Consider the following 16,754-nt stretch of genomic DNA (forward strand, 5'->3'; position numbering starts at 1 on the left):
ATCTCTTATAAATTGTGTGTGATTTTGCGCGAATGGAAGATAATGTTATTTTTATATTTGTTTATATTTCGAATTTCATGAATTGTCATATGAGAATGGTGTGAATGTGTGGGCTTGATTTTGAAACTATGTTCTCTTATACTTATATACCAACTAGGTTTGTGGGTCATCCATTACCCATTACTCCTATTTCTCTGTCAAGATCAAAGTAAGGGTTAGATGTCTTACTAGCTTGACCTAGACACCCTAATTTCTCCTTCAAATCAGAGAGAGAGAGAGAGAGAGAGAGAGAGAGAGAGAGACCCAAGATTGAGTATTTGGCAATAAGATTAGAGTTTTATCAAACTCACCACAACTCGATCAATTATAACTCCATGAACAAATCCCACTTCACCAAAACTTTCGAGAAATGCAACATTTTCCATGTAACCTTGGAGTTGATGTTTATATTTTCTCTTTTCTTTCTTCCATGAGATGTTAATGGCTTGGCCCATTCACTTGGAAAGGAAGTGGCATCCGTCACATGCTGGACTTACAAGTTGGTATCAACCTCTTCATTTATTACTAGCTGAGACATTAAAATTGATAAGAAATTGATATATGATCCTAAGAACAAGGCACTACTCATCAATTAAATTTCAGTCTAATTCAGAAAACTATGTGGCAAATCTTGGTGCCCATCAAAGCCCCCCCCCCCCCCAACACACACACACACAAAGAAAAATGATAATGAAAGTTGCCCAACGTATGGTGAGTACCTCCACCTCATTTTTTATTTTTTTATTATTTTTTTTATTCTTATTATTATTATTATTATTATTATTATTATTATTATTATTATTATTATTATTATTATTATTATTATTATTATTATTATTATTATTATTATTATTATTATTATTATTATTATTATTATTATTATTATTATTATTATTATTATTATTATTATTATTATTTTCTTAATCCCACTTTGTTTAAGAGTACTCATTAAATTGCATCACCAAAAAAAAGGAGCAAACAATGAGGGCCAAACAACGTGAAAGACTGGTTGTGAAAGTCGTAATCAGACAACCCTCATGTCAACCTCAAACACTGCCCTTTTGGTTAATCTTAAAGCCCCGGATATTTAACAATTTAGTTGCATTTCACACCCATCCTCACTCTTTAGAAGCAAACTGAATTAAATGGTTGAATAGCATTTCAATCATTCCTTGTAATAGTATTCAAAGCATCCACTTTTGCCTCCTATAATCAAGATCCCTACCAGAAAGGCAAACAAGATCAAAAGCCCATGTATAAATAAAACCCTCTCAACAACTCTATGCCCATCTGTCTTCCTTCTAGATTAATAATAACAAGAGAACTTTAAAAACCATCAGTGTTTCTTCCTTTGAAAAAAGAAAAAAATGGCTGCAACGGCAAATACAATCTCTACAGTCGTCCTCCTCCTCCTTCTTCCATTGGCAATCTCAGCCGCCAGCAATAATTTCATCATTACCAATTGCAAGACAACATTGTATCCTGACGTCTGCATCGCCAAACTCATCCCCAAAGCTCTCATGATCGAAGAAAGTCCATCCAGTCTAGCTAGGGTGGCCCTCAAAGAGAGCTTTTCTAGTGCAACAAGTGTCAATGGTCTCCTTTCAAGGAAACCTAGATCTGATAAGGTTATAAAGGACTGTATGGACACCTATGGAGACGCCATTGATCAGATAAGCATGTCAACTATGACACTGAAGGGAAAGCTCGACATTATAGCCATTGACAACTTGAAGACGTGGATGAGTGCAGCACTTACGAACGAGGATACCTGTGAGGAGGGATTGGAATCAGTGAAATCGGATTTACTCAGTCTTGTGGTGGAAGGCAAGAAGTTGATTAGCATTACCCTTACCTTCATCAATAAGTTAGCTTGATTATAGTTTATCTCTCGAGTATAGGCTATTTTGCGCGGTGCTTCTAGATAAAATTTGTTTTCCCAAAAAAAGAGAGAAGGAAACACCTTATAGGGCAGATTCTGGCCATATGATTTCAATGTGGTATCTGATATCGTATTAATTTATAAATTTAGTTGAGGTTTTGCAAAGCGAAGTGTAGATTCCTCGAATGGACTCTCTATGGATATAATTGCCTCAATTCTTTGTTGTGTAATTTATTTTCAAATATAATAAATAATTGCAATACAATTAGAATTTGAAGATCCTTAAGCTGATTTTGAAAACATATTGTACTAGTAGCATAAATCTTCGATAGAAAAGGTGTAGTCACACCGTTTGTGTTGCCTTTATTTAGGTTACTGATGAGCATACCGTCAACGGTTGTTCCTTGGCACCACCACCAACAAGATAAAAACCTCCAACTAGTAGATGAAGCATTTCTTGTGCTCCCTCCAAGAGAGCCAAATGTTATAGCACGACACTCAAAATAAACCAAAAAGTGAAAAGAGACATTGCAACAAAGTAAATAAAAATGCAATGCATGTGTGCATATAGTATGAATTACATAGTATACAATGATGGAGTTGGGTTTATATATTGGTCAAAAACCACACCTTACATCACTTGAGCTTCTCAAGGTGATGAATTAGGCCATTAACCAACCTACCCCCACTTAATTAGAGAAACAATTCCCTACTATTGGAGAATTAATAACCTTGTGCCTTCTCCACTAACGCAGAATAAATCACCTTCAACCAACCTTCCCTTCTAAGTGGAGAATCAATTTCCATATTCCACTCAAGGCTATGAATAGGAGTTAATCTATTCAAATTACGTTAACCCCATTCATGTTAATGGCCATGAACGGTTATGTAGATAACCTAGGCTTGAATATGTTTTGACTTCATCCGATAAAAAGAAGCCCACTTCATCACATATGACAAAAATCTTGATGGCTCTCATATGAATTCCAATTGATATTCTTCGGCACTACTCATGGCTCAAATTTCAGTCTAATTCAAAAATTTATGCAGCAAATCTAGGTGCCCACTAAGAGGGTCATTAAGAAGAGGACTCACCGCAATGCCCATGGGAGAATGGCTAATAAAAAGTTGTATAAGGTGTGTTGTGTACATGCATCCATTTCCTTTTATGGTTAATCCTTCTTTGCTTCGGGTAATCATTAGATTTTCTCTTTATCTAAGATTTAATGACAAGTCGCACCTCCGTCCATTCTAAATACTTCTCTTTTATCCTCTAGAGAATTTTTTTTATAGGGTAATTAATGTAAGCTTTTATTTGACCGAAAGAAGTTATGATTTTTATGATAGGGTTATGTACCAAAGCTAACACATGGCCCAACGTTAAAAAGGCAGCGATAGCTTTGTCCAAGTCAGGCCCTGTTACAAAGTCCAAACAACCCCATTAAGGCATAAGTTGGGAAGTCAGGTGATCAATAACTGAAATCCCAAAAGATAAGGCCAAAAATCAGTGCATCATGACAAATGGTTATATGTTGAGTGGCCTCGTCTATTAGCCCAATTATGCTCTTTTAGAGTGTCATGATATTTTTCTTTGGAACTTTTATTCATTATGGCCAGTTTATTTGTACCTTGACAAAATCATTGGGGGTATTTCTATAATTATTTAAATATACAATAGGACTTTGTCCAAACTCAAGATGATTTGAGCTTTTCATCTCATACTATGAGGTGATGATCTTTGTCAACTAAGTCAACTCCTGTGGTTGGGTGGCATGAGATTGTTAGATATTGACCTAGAAAATAACTTGCTTACCCTCATTCTTTGTGTTTAATTCCATCATGAATAGCTAGTGGTGTAAGTTTTGATCTTAATGATCTGATGTCGTTAGTCTTGAGCCTAAATGGCGAAGATTTTAGACATGGAAATAGGAAGATGCCTTGATTGGTGTTAGAGACAACTCAGAATTGAGCATTTGACTCGCCTTGACTTGCTCAGGGTGACACCACCTCTACCAATTTATAAGTTATGTCTAGTAAAAATGGAACAATTGGATAAAATTATCTACTCCTATTTCTCAATAAAGATCACAGTAAGGGTTAGATATCCAACTAGCTTGACTTGGACACCACGATCCCCCCCCCCTTTAAAAGATATAGAGAGAGAGAGAGAGAGAGAGAGAGAGAGAAACCCAGGATTGAGCATTAAGATCAAAGTTTTAAGAAACCCATCTTAATTCGATCAATTGTAACTCCACAAATAACAATTTCACTCCGCCAAAAATTCTAAGAAATGAAATATTTATCAAGACACCATCGAGCTGATGTTTGTGCCTTTTTTTTTTTTTCTCTCTCTCTCTCTCTATCTCTTTCTTGGGGATGTTAATGGCATGGCCCATTTTCTAACATTAGAGGTTGCATCCGTCACATTTTGTACTTACAAGTCGGTATAAACATCCTATAGTCCAACGGGCCTTCTTTATACTTTTAGATTCCCTCCACCGTATTTTATTACTAGCTAAGACATTAACTTGATTTTATTTTTTTTTTTTTTCCTAAACCCGGCACTACCCATCGATTAAATTTCAAGCTATGTAGCAAATCTAGGTGCTCATTGAACAACCCCCCCCCCCCCCCAAAAAAAAAAAAAAAAAAAAAAAAAAAAAGTTCAAGGTGCCCATTAGGAACTAGGTCATGGCAATGGGAAAATAGATAATGAAACTTGTTTAATGTATTGATAAGCATGCATTAATCATTATTTATTTGGTTTAATTTCCCATACTTAGTTAATTAAAAGAGAGCTAATTGATTATTTTGTGTTTTAGAAATCCCAACTGGTGTAATGAGCACCCTCTTGAGAGAATAGTAATGGGTTTTACATTTTGAGATTGAGGTTGAATCAGAAAATAGGAACTCCAGGTAGTCCGAAAGGTTTGACCATCTAGTTTTCTTGTATTGCCTTGTGCTTATGGTGACAAGTTGAGACCGATTTTAGACTATTTAAATGTGAAGTGAAATGAAGTATAAAGTGAAAAATAAAAAAATAAAAGAAGAAAAAGATCTGCTAAAGTTTAAAGTTTAGACCTCCTTCTTAGTAACCGGATCTCGGTTTCACCAACATCGTGCCTCACGTCAAACAGTTGGAGTGTCTTCGATCCAGTCTAGGCCTGTAGCCTAGTTGGCTTGAGTAAGTAAGTTCCTTAAGACCATTTGGCTTGAGAGCGACTGACCCAACACTCGTTATATAGGCCATCTAGAAAGCTTAAGAGGCAAGACATTGCACGGACTAGAATTGTGAGCATTAAAGAAATAAGTGAATTAATGTGCTTATAAAGGTGAAGTGTCTAAGAAGGTCAATATTGCTTAAATTTTGAGTTCTTGATATTATATGGTACCTAGATTAGTCTTATCTGAGGGTGAACTGGTAGGCTGAAGATAAGAGGAGACTTCTCGATTGAATTGTTTGCCTAGAGCTATACTCAAGAGAGGGTGTAAAGAGCTTAAGTGTGGGGGTGCCTATATTCTCTTCAATCTTTAATGGAGTGTCTTAGTCTTGGAATCTATTTTTTTACTCTTACTATTGCCAGAATAATTAGAAGAGCACTTAAGAATTTTTTGTGTATATTCTCTACAAACACTCACGAGACACTAACTCTCCTTGGGGTTTAAAGGCTTGTTGCACATGCTAAGTACAACCGTGACTCCTACGAAAATGAGTTAGGTTTTTCTTTATTTATTTCCCGTATTGCATTTATTGTTTCGTTTTGCTTGAGAACTAGCAAACACTCAAGTGTGGGGGTATTTGATAAGCATGCATTTATCATTATTTAATTGATTTAATTTTCCATACTTAATTAATTAAAAGAGAGCTAATTGATTATTTTTGTGTATATTTTTCAGGAAAAATGTGATTTTGCTTATTAGAGATAATGTTGAGTAAAGTTGGCAAATACATTAGGTATTGGAGGATTTTAAATCATGGCATTCAATCTTTCTGCCCAAGAAATCATGAAAAGTGAGATCTTTGCCAAATTGGAAATAGGTGGAGGTCTAAGGAACCAAATTGGTAATAATCGATCTGAAAATCGGGTAAACAGACCTACCTTCAGTATTTTTGGCATATCTCTCTTGTATGAGCTCCGATTGTGGTGATTCAAGATACTATGGAACAATATCAAAAATATCTACAACTTTTTAGTTTTGATGTTATCCAAATTACGAACGAATAAAGGTCTAATCGATGGGTAAAGAGAGGGGATTCATTGTGTGCGGGAGACATAAAAGAGAAGCCAGCCACAGAGAAGAGGAGAAGACGGCGAACGCGGATCTTGCCTCTCATCTCTCTCATTGCTAAAGAAGAAGACCACATCTCTCTCTCTCTCTCTCTCTCTCTCTCTCTCTCTCTCTCTCTCTCTCTCTCTCTCTCTCTCTCTCTCTCTCTCTCTCTCTCTCTCTCTCTCTCTATGTTTCATCTTTATTTGTCTTATGAACTTTGTGATAATGAGTAGCTAGTTTCTTTTCTTTGGGATGTAGATGAACCATGCTTATTTTATTAATTCGATTGTTTTATATCTTCTAGTTGATTGTGTTTGAGTTTGGCCAAAGATGTTCTATAGCTCATCAAACTAAGTGTGCCAAGCTTCGGCGAAGGAGGATAGTCTTGCGAAGTTAGGGCATATCTAGGAAGACCATCCTTAATTTGCTTTGAAGTGTAGAGTTATATCGGTTAGGGAAAAGCATTGGGGATTCGAAATCCCAAAGATCTTCATGTATTCATAGTTAAATTTTTTGCACTTATGAATAGATTTAGTTTAAATTTAGTTTTAGTTGAATTCAATCTTAGTAACTTAGCCTTTTAGTTCCCCATAATTTGACCCCGTACTTTCTGCTAACTAGATTAGTATAGTATTTTATTTTTGATTGGTTAGCGACACAATCATGTATGGCGTGTACATCCATCTCCTTTTTTTGTTAATCCTTCTTTGTTTTAGAATACTTATTAAAAAAAATATTCCAAAAGAAAGGGGCAACAAATGGGTGCTAAAAAATCTGCAAGAATGGTTCTAAAGGTCCTACCAGACAACCCTCATTCCTTCAACCTCAAACACTGCCCTTCTAGTCAATCTTAAAACCATGGATATTTATGATTCAATTACACTTCTCAATTGTGCTCACTATTTAGAAGCAAATAGAATTAATAGGTTGAATAGCTTTTCAACCATTCCTCGTAATAGTATCAAAGCATGCACTTTTGCCTCCTATCACTAAGATCCCACCAGAAAGGAAAATAAGATCTAAAGCCCATATATAAATACGATCCCTCTCTGATCAACTCCATACCCATTTGTCTTCCTTCCATTTATTAATAACAAGAGAGCTTTCAAAACCATAAGTGTTTTTGAAAAAGAAAAAAGGTCACCACGGCAACTACAATCTCCACAACGATCCTCCTCTTCTTTCTTCCACTAGCATTCTCTGTGAAATCCCTCGGATTTCTAACCCTTTTACCAATGGTTTTAGGACACAAACTTCTCTTTGTGTATCCTTAAGTTTTTGAGAGAAGGTTATATGAATCATTGCATTCAAAACTGATTTGAACCTCTCAGAGATGCCCACGGGCATTCACGAGAGCCAATTTTGTGGCTTTTGTTTGAAGCCTAAGTGGGATGATTAGTTGGCACTCTGGGATCCTATTGCTATTTATTTGAAGACCCCAAAGTCCCGCTTCGTTCTAATTTCAAATCGGAGCATTAATCTAAAATTTTGCTCAAAACCAGTTTGGTGGGAGGTTGATTGGCCTTTCAACTAGCCCTATAAGCCTACGCAACCAGCCATTTAACTGGACTTGTAAGCCTATGCAACCGGCTATTCGACCGGCCATATTCGGGATGTGTATTTTGGCCCTCTTTTGAACCCCAATTGATCTCAATTGTTACTCACTCATTTTCTTATGTAACTTGTTTTGGGTCTAATTACACACTCTTTGATGAGCCTTGTGGGACTTTGGAGAGCTTTACTAACTTGAAAGGTGAGAAATATACTAAACCATATCTTGTATGAATGATGAGTTAATTAAATCTTCGATATTTTAATATCTTATAATCTCTTATAAATCGTGTGTGACTCTACATGAATGGAAGGTAATGATATTTTTATATTTGTTTATATTTCGAATTTCATGAATTGTCATATGAAAATGGTGTGAATGTGTGGGCTTGATTCTAGGACTATGTCCTTTTATACTTATATACCAACTAGGTTTGTGGGTCCCCCATTACCCTAGTGACCTTATATATATAAGTACATGAATGCTAGGTGTCTAGAAGTGTTTGGCTAGGTCCTATGAGCATTAAGTAAGCCTACTGCCTTCATGGGATGGTAGGGTTGCATATAATAGATATGGGCTCATGGGCGCTGATGAGCGGTAACCAACCCGTGGAAAATTATGAGCGCTTCTTGTCCATTATATATGGATGACCATAGTATTGAGAAATGGAATCCAACAGATTTCTCCCATTGAGGATCTCATTTCTAGGTGGATAAGGATATCAGACCAACAAAAACCTCCCGTTGAGGAATGATATCTGGACCATATGTAGTATGACACTGTATGACTATGCATTGGGCCTAGAGTTGCCCTTGACCGCGCTAGTTCTCATGTCAAACGGTGATGTGTGAGAGTGGTGACTTATATCCCCAGCCATGGATTGATGTGACTTGACCCAACAACCGCAGAGAATACAATAGATGTGAAATCCAGCCCTATCCTAACCCCGACCCTGACCCGGATCCATTGATGTTTGTAGGTCCGAAGACCCGGAGTGGTGGGAGAAGAGACTTGTGGGCCCTCGTAGTTGATGATTTGGTGTATGACTCAGAGCCTATGGACATTGACAGTGATGCCCCTTACTTGGATACACTATCAATATTCGATGAGAAATTGCACCTAGAAGAGGGGAAGCTTAGTTGAAGTACTTGATGCGCTTTCGGTCTTTTTTTGAAGGTATTTCTCTAATCTAGACTTGTTGATTGACTTGTAAGAGAAAACCCAACTCATTTTGGATCAGTTTGGCCTTCCAATTCCCTATTTGAAGTTGTTGTCATGGCTTGGTCGACTAGCCCAGTCGACCAGTCAGTCGATAAGCAAATTATTAAATATGAAAATAAAAAATTTCTTGATTATTTTAAGCCTACTTATTGGGACCTCGTGAATAGAACCCTACCTAATCATTTGGACTCCAGAGAATGAGGAGGGAGCTTCCCAAAGCCATTTCTTGGAGTTTGTGAAGAATATTTGTCTCAATCATTGCATTTCATCTCCATTTGCTTCCTCAAGGTATGTTTTCTCTCTCTCGTTCTCTATTCAACTCATTCCTCTCCTCTTTCTTGCTGTTGAGACCATGACTAAAGTGCTGCAACCTTGCAAACACTTAGTCATGTGTTTCCCCTTTCATTTACATTAGTTTCCTTCCATTCTTGCTATAGCATATCATTTTGATTATTAGCATTGCATTTCCATGATTCTTTTCATTCCAACTTGTTTCTTTAATCTAAATTGATGTGTATATGTATGCTAGGTCTGATTTGTTGTTGGTTTATGATTCTAATCTACTTCTTATCACTTCCTTAGCTGATTCCCCCATTGTTCCTTGCCATTGCAACAAATTCCAATTCAATTCTTGATGTTTAGCATATAAAACATAGGGTTTCAATTTGGGTATTCCTAATTGGATCATTAGATTATGATAATACTTGCTAGGTAATGTTCTTATACTATTCCTAACAATCCCTCCAAGTTTCGGATCGATCTGAGCCCCGGAAGCTAGGTTTTGGACCAAAAATCACTATTCAGCTCGTCACTGTTCATCTTCGTAGACTGCTTTGTCGATTCAGTCAGTCTACCAGTCAGTCGACCAGCTGAGAACAGAAATCTTGTACTTCCTCGATTTGCTCCGTTTGAATTCCGATTTGATTGTTTCCTTCTCTAATGCTGCTCATATGTTGTCTAGGGTACAAGCACTGATTTGGGGACTATTCTAAGTGATACTTTGTATTATTTTTTATTCAATTAAGGTAAGGACGGTTATTGTCATAATTACATGATTTATGTGAATCTTGCCGCTATGTTGGAAATATGGTAGATTTACATTCTTTGTAATATTTTAAACATCTTGTGACTATTGTATACACTTCATAACAGTAGTACCATATTATATCATTTTGGATTACCATGCTTACTTATTTTGATAATGACATATGTGATCAATCGTGTTACATATATCTCTTTTTATATGATGAAATGTCAATCAAGTATGATATGATGGAATTGATCATGTGATTGATTAAGTATGATTTGGGATTGGGGAATGTCCTTCCGACATTTCTGTCCTTGGACATCGGAGGGAATAGTAAGGGATGTTCTCCGAAGGTGCCCATCGACACTTTCCGAATTATTGGATGACATACATAGGACTTATCTAGATGTGTGGCTAGGATGTCCTTGTCATATCAGACCCAAATCGGAAGGGCATTGAGACCGAACGACCCGTGGTAGTAGTGTGATTTGATGGGCACTCAAGACCAGTGAGTTATATCCCTGAGATGACATAAATCACATTGCGGATATTTGAAAGGGGCCATTTATTGATAGGGTTGCAAATAGCTAGATTTGGACTCACGGGTGCTTGAGACCGGTGAGTCATATCCGTGAGAGGACATGAGAGCTTCTCGTCTACTATTTGTGGATGACCAATAGGGTTGGTGAGTCCAATGAGTAATATCCGTGACTCTAATGTGAAGGGTACCAGAAAGGATCCTAGGATGGGAGGAATGGACGTATCTGGATCTGACATGGTATGACTAAGTAGATGACTTGCATTGGGCTAGGCTTTACCTTGAGATGCGCCAATACTTAGACCAAATGGAGGTGTGAGAAAGCGGTGACTCAAACCCCAGCCATGGATTTGTCCCGAGGGATGCATGACCCAATTCCCACCGGTGCTAAGTGATTGAGACCTACCTAAAGAAGTATGGTGCTATGACTTAAAGCATGTCTACCATAGAGACTAGCATATGTAGAGTTAGAATCATATTTGTATCATCTGTCTCATATAATTTCGCATCATGTTATGTTTTGTATCATATGATTTATGTATTATGGAATAACTGCTTTGTTGAGTTCTTTTGAACTCATTCCTTTCTGTATAATTGTTTTGTTAGATATCTCTGTAGGTACCGAAGAAGCTGATGGCTCATACCTTGAGACGGAGCAGGATCCTTCATATTACTCTGAAGATCCTAGCCACTATGAAGGTTACGGTGAAGATACCGAGGGTGGTTACCCTCTGTACCAAGATTAGCCCAACCTTAGTGTGGGAAAGGCCATGCTTAGTTTCCTACGTTAACTCCTATGAAGATATATTATATAAGACCGAGGAGACCTTAGCTTAGGCCTATATACTGTTATTTTGGAACCTGGATTTGTTACTTAAACTTTCACTGATATACTCTTATAAATTCTTGGATCTGTAATTTAACTTTGATTGATCTACTTTCCGCTGCCACTGAGGGAGTGACTTCCGCTCACTCTCTCTCTTTTTGGATTATATATATACATTTAGTATCATTTTATTTCGCACTCTGATTATCTGATCTTATCTTATTGTTGATGTCATTTATTATATGCTTTTACCTTGATTATTATTGTTATGATTGTGTTATCGCGTATGTGGGAGGCATGGTTGCTTGATACTTGATCATTGGGATTGTGGATCACATACCCGGGTATGCCTGTAGGGTACCGGCTGGGTGGATGTGACAATAGACGTCTCTTGTTGAGAGAGTCAATGAGACCGCATGGAGTAGAGTGGTGTATAACTTAATGTGTGTCTACCATAGTGACGTTATGATAGAGTTAGAAGGTTAACATCATATTCATCCATTAGACATATTATGATCATCATCATATTCAATTTACTTGGTCGTGTGGTGGAAGGCAAGAAGTTGACAAGCATTACCCTTACTTGCCTCAATTCTTTGATGGGTAATTTATTTTCAAATATAAGAAATGAAATTGCAATTCATTTAGAATTTGAAGATCCTTAGCTGATTTTAAGAACATAATGTAGTAGCGGCACAAATCTTCAATAGAAAAGGTGGAGTCACAACTAGAGTGTTGCAATTAATTAAGGTTACTGATGCACCACACTGCCAAGGGTTGTTCTGCAACCTCACCACCAAGATAAAAACCTCCAAATAGGAGATCAAGCATTTCTTTTACTCCCTCCAAAAGAGCCAAAAGTTATAGCACAACACTAAAAAAAAGCCAAAACTTAAAAGAGACATTGCAAGAAAGTAAATAAGAATGCAACGCATGTGTGTATAATATGAATTCAATAGAATAAGGATGGTGTTACGTTTATATTGGCCAAAAACCACACTCTACACCACATGAGCTCCTCATGGTGATGAATTAGGCCATTAAACAACCAACCCCACTTAAGTTAAGAAAGAATTCCCACTAATAAGGTCATTCAGAAGTAGATTCATTCCTTTTTTTAATGCAAGAAAACTAGGCTATGCCATTGGGAGAATAGCTAATAAAAAGTTGTATAAGGTGTGTGTATACATCCATCCATTTCCTTTTATGGTTAATCCTTCTCTACTTTGGGGTAATCATTAGATTTTCTCTTCATCTAAGATTTGATGACAGTTCGCACCTTTCTCCATTCTAAATACTTCCCTTTTATCCTCTAGAGAAATTTTATAGAGTACTTGGTTTAAGCTTTTCTTTGACCAAAAAATTATGATTTTTATGATAGGGTTATGTACCAAAGCTAAAACATGGCCCAACGCGAAAAAGGCAGCGATAGCTTCGCCCACGTTTTGCCTAGTTACAAAGTCCATACAAGACAAGCTGGGAAGTTGGGTGCACACTAACTGAAAACCAGCAAGACAAGGCCAAAATCAATCCATCATGACAAAAAGTTATATGTTGACCTATCAAGGAGTTATGAAACTCACCACAACTCAATGAATTATAACTCCATGAACAAATCCCACTTCACAAAAAATTCTAAGAAATGCAACATTTTCAAAGACACCTTAGAGTCGATGTTTGTATTTTCTCTTTTCATTCTTCCTGGAGATGTTAATGGCTTGGCCCATTCACTTGCATAGGAGGTGGCATCCGTCACAAGCTGGACTTACAAGTCGGTATCAACCTCTTTATTTATTACTAGCTGAGACATTCAAATTGATAAGAAATTGATATATGACCCTAAGAACTAGGCACTACTCGTCGATTGAATTTCAGTCTAATTCAAAAAGCTATGTGGCAAATCTTGGTGCCCATCGAATCCCCCCCCCCCCACAACACACACACACACACACAAAGAAAAAACCTAATGAAAGTTGCCAATTTATGGTGAGTACTCACTAAATTGCTTCACCAAAATAAAAAGGAGCAAACAATGAGTGCCAAACAATGTGCAAGAATGGTTGTGGAAGTCGTAATCAGACAACCCTCATTTCAACCTCAAACACTGCCCTTCTGGTTAATCTTAAAGCCATGGATATTTAACAATTCAGTTCCATTTCACGCCCATCCTCACTATTTAGAAGCAAATTGATTTAAATGGTTGAATAGCGTTTCAACCATTCCTTGTAATAGTATTCAAAGCATCCGCTTTTGCCTCCTATTATTAAGATCCCTACCAGAAAGGCAAACAAGATTAGAAGCCCTTGTATAAATAAAACCCTCTCATCAAATCCATTCCCATCTATCTTCCTTTCATATTAATAATAACAAGAGAACTTTAAAAACCATCAGTGTTTCCTTCTTTGAAAAAAGAAAATAAAATGGCTGCAATGGCAAATACAATCTCTACAGTTGTCCTCCTCCTCCTTCTTCCACTCGCAATCTCAGCCGCCAGCAAGAATTTCATCATTACCAATTGCAAGACAACATTGTATCCTGACGTCTGCATCACCAAACTCATCCCCAGAGCTCTCATGATCGAAGAAAGTCCATCCAGTCTAGCTAGGGTGGCCCTCGAAGAGAGCTTTTCTAGTGCAACAAGTGTCAATGGTCTCCTTTCAAAGAAACCCAGATCTGATAAGGTTATAAAGGACTGTATGGACACCTATGGAGACGCCATTGATCAGATAAGCATGTCAACTACGACACTGAAGGGAAAGCTCGACATTGTAGCCATTGACAACTTGAAGACGTGGATGAGTGCAGCACTTACGAACGAGGATACCTGTGAGGAGGGATTGGAATCAGTGAAATCGGATTTACTCGGTCTTGTGGTGGAAGGCAAGAAGTTGATAAGCATTACCCTTACCTTCATCAATAAGTTAGCTTGATTATAGTTTATCTCTCGAGTATAGGCTATTTCGCGCGGTGCTTCTCGATAAAATTTGTTTTCCCAAAAAAAAAAGAGAAGGAAACACCTTATAGGGCAGATTTTAGCCATATGATTTCAATGTGGTATCTGATATCGTATTAATTTATAAATTTAGTTGAGGTTTTGCAAAGCAAAGTGTAGATTCCTCGAATGGACTCTCGATGGATATAATTGCCTCAATTCTTTGTTGTGTAATTTATTTTCAAATATATGAAATAAAATTGCAATACAAATTGAATTTGAAGATCATTAGCTGATTTTGAGAACATAATGTAGTAGTAGCACAAATCTTCGATAGAAAAGGTGTAGTCACACCATTAGTGTTGCCTTTATTTAGGTTATTGATGCACCATGCCGTCGAGGTTTGTTCCTTGGCACCACCACCAACAAGATAAAAACCTCCAACTAGAAGATGAAGCATTTCTTGTACTCCGTCCAAGAGAGCCAAAAGTTACAGCACAACACTCAAAATAAACCCAAAAGTGAAAAGAGACATTGCAAGAAAGTAAATAAGAATGCAATGCGTGTGTGCATATAGTATGAATTACATAGTATACAAGGATGGAGTTGGGTTTATATTGGTCAAAAACCACACCTTACATCACTTGAGCTCCTCAAGGTGATGAATTAGGCCATTAACCAACCTACCCCCACTTAAGTAGAGAAACAATTCCCTACTATTGGAGAATTAATAACCTTGTGCCTTCTCCACTAATGCAGAATAAATCACCTTCAACCAACCTTCCCTTCTAAGTGGAGAATCAGTTTCCATATTCCACTCAAGGCTATGAATAGGAGTTAATCTATTCAAATTACGTTAACCCCATTCATGATAATGGCCATGAAAGGCAATGAAGATAACTTATGCTTGAATGTGTGTTGCATCCGTCCAATAAAAAGAAGTCCACCTCATCACATATGACAAAAATCTTTATGGCTCTCATATGAATTCCAATTGATATTCTTCGGCACTACTTATGGCTCAAATTTCAATCTAATTCAAAAAGTTATGCGGCAAATCTAGGTGCCCACTAAGAAGGTCATTAATAAGAGGACTCAACACAATGCCCATGGGAGAATAGCTAATAAAACGTTGTATAAGGTGTGGTGTGTACATGCATCACAACAACAACAACAACAACAACAACAATAAGCCTTGTTCCAACTAAATGGGGTCGGCTACATGGATTCTTGCCCTCCAATCAATTTTGTTAGAGGCCATGCTAGATACAAAGCCTAAGCTATACATTATCCTTTCTTACCACTTCTCCTAAGGTTATCTTAATTCGGTCTACCCCTAGCTCTTCTAGTTCCTTCAATATGGATTATATCACTTCTCTGTACAGGGAAATTTATAGGTCTCCGTTGAACATGGCCGTGCCACCTCAAACGACTTTCTCGAAGCTTATCACTTATGGGAGCAACTCCCAGACCAACTCTAATATGATCATTTCTTATCTTATCCATCCTAGTTTTGCCACTCATCCATCTTAGCATTCTCATTTCTGCTACACTGAGTTTATCTATATGATTCTTTTTAACAGCCCAACACTTTGCACCATACATCATTGCTAGTCGAACAACGGTCCTATAAAATTTTCCTTTAAGCTTTAATGGAATACACCGATCACATAAGACCCCGGACGCACCTCTCCACTTCATCCACCCTATTTTAATTCTTTTGGGAAACTTCATCCTCTAAATCCCTCTTTTACTTATGATTGAACCTAGGTACCTAAAACAATCACTCTAAGGAATCTCTTTATCGTCAAGTATCACCACCTCATCATCTACCCGATCATGACTAAATTTACAAACTAGATATTCTGTCTTCGATCTACTAAGTTTAAAGCCTTTTGATTCCAAAGGTATTCTCCATGATTCTAATTTGGTATTAATCCCCACTTGGGTCTCATCAATCAAAACAATATCAGCCGCAAAAAGCATACACCAGGGAACCTCATCTTGAATGTCTTTGGTTAATTCATCCATTACTAGTGCAAATAGATATGGGCTTAAAGTTGACCCTTGATATAGCCCCAATTGTTATCGAGAATTCATTACTTTGTCCCCCCCCACTATTCTAACACTAGTCACCGAACCATCATACATATCTTTAACTATATCTACATATTTACTTACGACACTTCTTTTCTCTAGTACTTGCCAAATTAACGCTTTAGGGACTCTATCATAAGCTTTTTCTAGGTCAATAAATATCATATGAAGGTCTTTCTCTATACCTTTCCATAAGTCTCCTAATTAGGTAAATAGCCTCTGTTGTAGATCTTCCCGGCATAAACCCAAATTGATTCTCCCTAACCGTAGTTAAGTGTCTCAAACGGGTTTCAATTATTCTCTCCAATAATTTCATTGTATGGCTCATCAATTTAATGCCCCTATAGTTATTACAACTTTGAATATCT

The 16,754-nt window shown here is 37.2% G+C and overlaps 2 protein-coding genes across 2 annotated transcripts; both read left to right on the forward strand.

Moving 5' to 3' along the window:
• The first annotated feature begins 1,406 nt into the window (after positions 1 to 1,406).
• On the forward strand, positions 1,407 to 1,916 carry LOC149004760 (21 kDa protein-like). Its single transcript, XM_089135711.1, has one exon. The coding sequence runs from the start codon at positions 1,407 to 1,409 to the stop codon at positions 1,914 to 1,916; it is 510 nt and encodes a 169-aa protein (XP_088991837.1).
• Positions 1,917 to 13,777: 11,861 nt separating this feature from the next.
• Positions 13,778 to 14,287, forward strand: LOC149004761 (21 kDa protein-like). Its single transcript, XM_089135713.1, has one exon. The coding sequence runs from the start codon at positions 13,778 to 13,780 to the stop codon at positions 14,285 to 14,287; it is 510 nt and encodes a 169-aa protein (XP_088991839.1).
• The last annotated feature ends 2,467 nt before the right edge of the window (positions 14,288 to 16,754 follow it).

This window comes from Hakea prostrata, chromosome 9 (genome assembly GCF_041222555.1).
Source record: "Hakea prostrata isolate BN-2017 chromosome 9, UWA_Hpros_2, whole genome shotgun sequence".
NCBI lineage: Eukaryota > Viridiplantae > Streptophyta > Magnoliopsida > Proteales > Proteaceae > Hakea > Hakea prostrata.

Bases quoted from the DNA above. Each gene is read 5' to 3' on its own strand.
- LOC149004761 (XM_089135713.1), top strand. From the start codon at position 13,778: ATGGCTGCAATGGCAAATACAATCTCTACAGTTGTCCTCCTCCTCCTT.
- LOC149004760 (XM_089135711.1), top strand. From the start codon at position 1,407: ATGGCTGCAACGGCAAATACAATCTCTACAGTCGTCCTCCTCCTCCTT.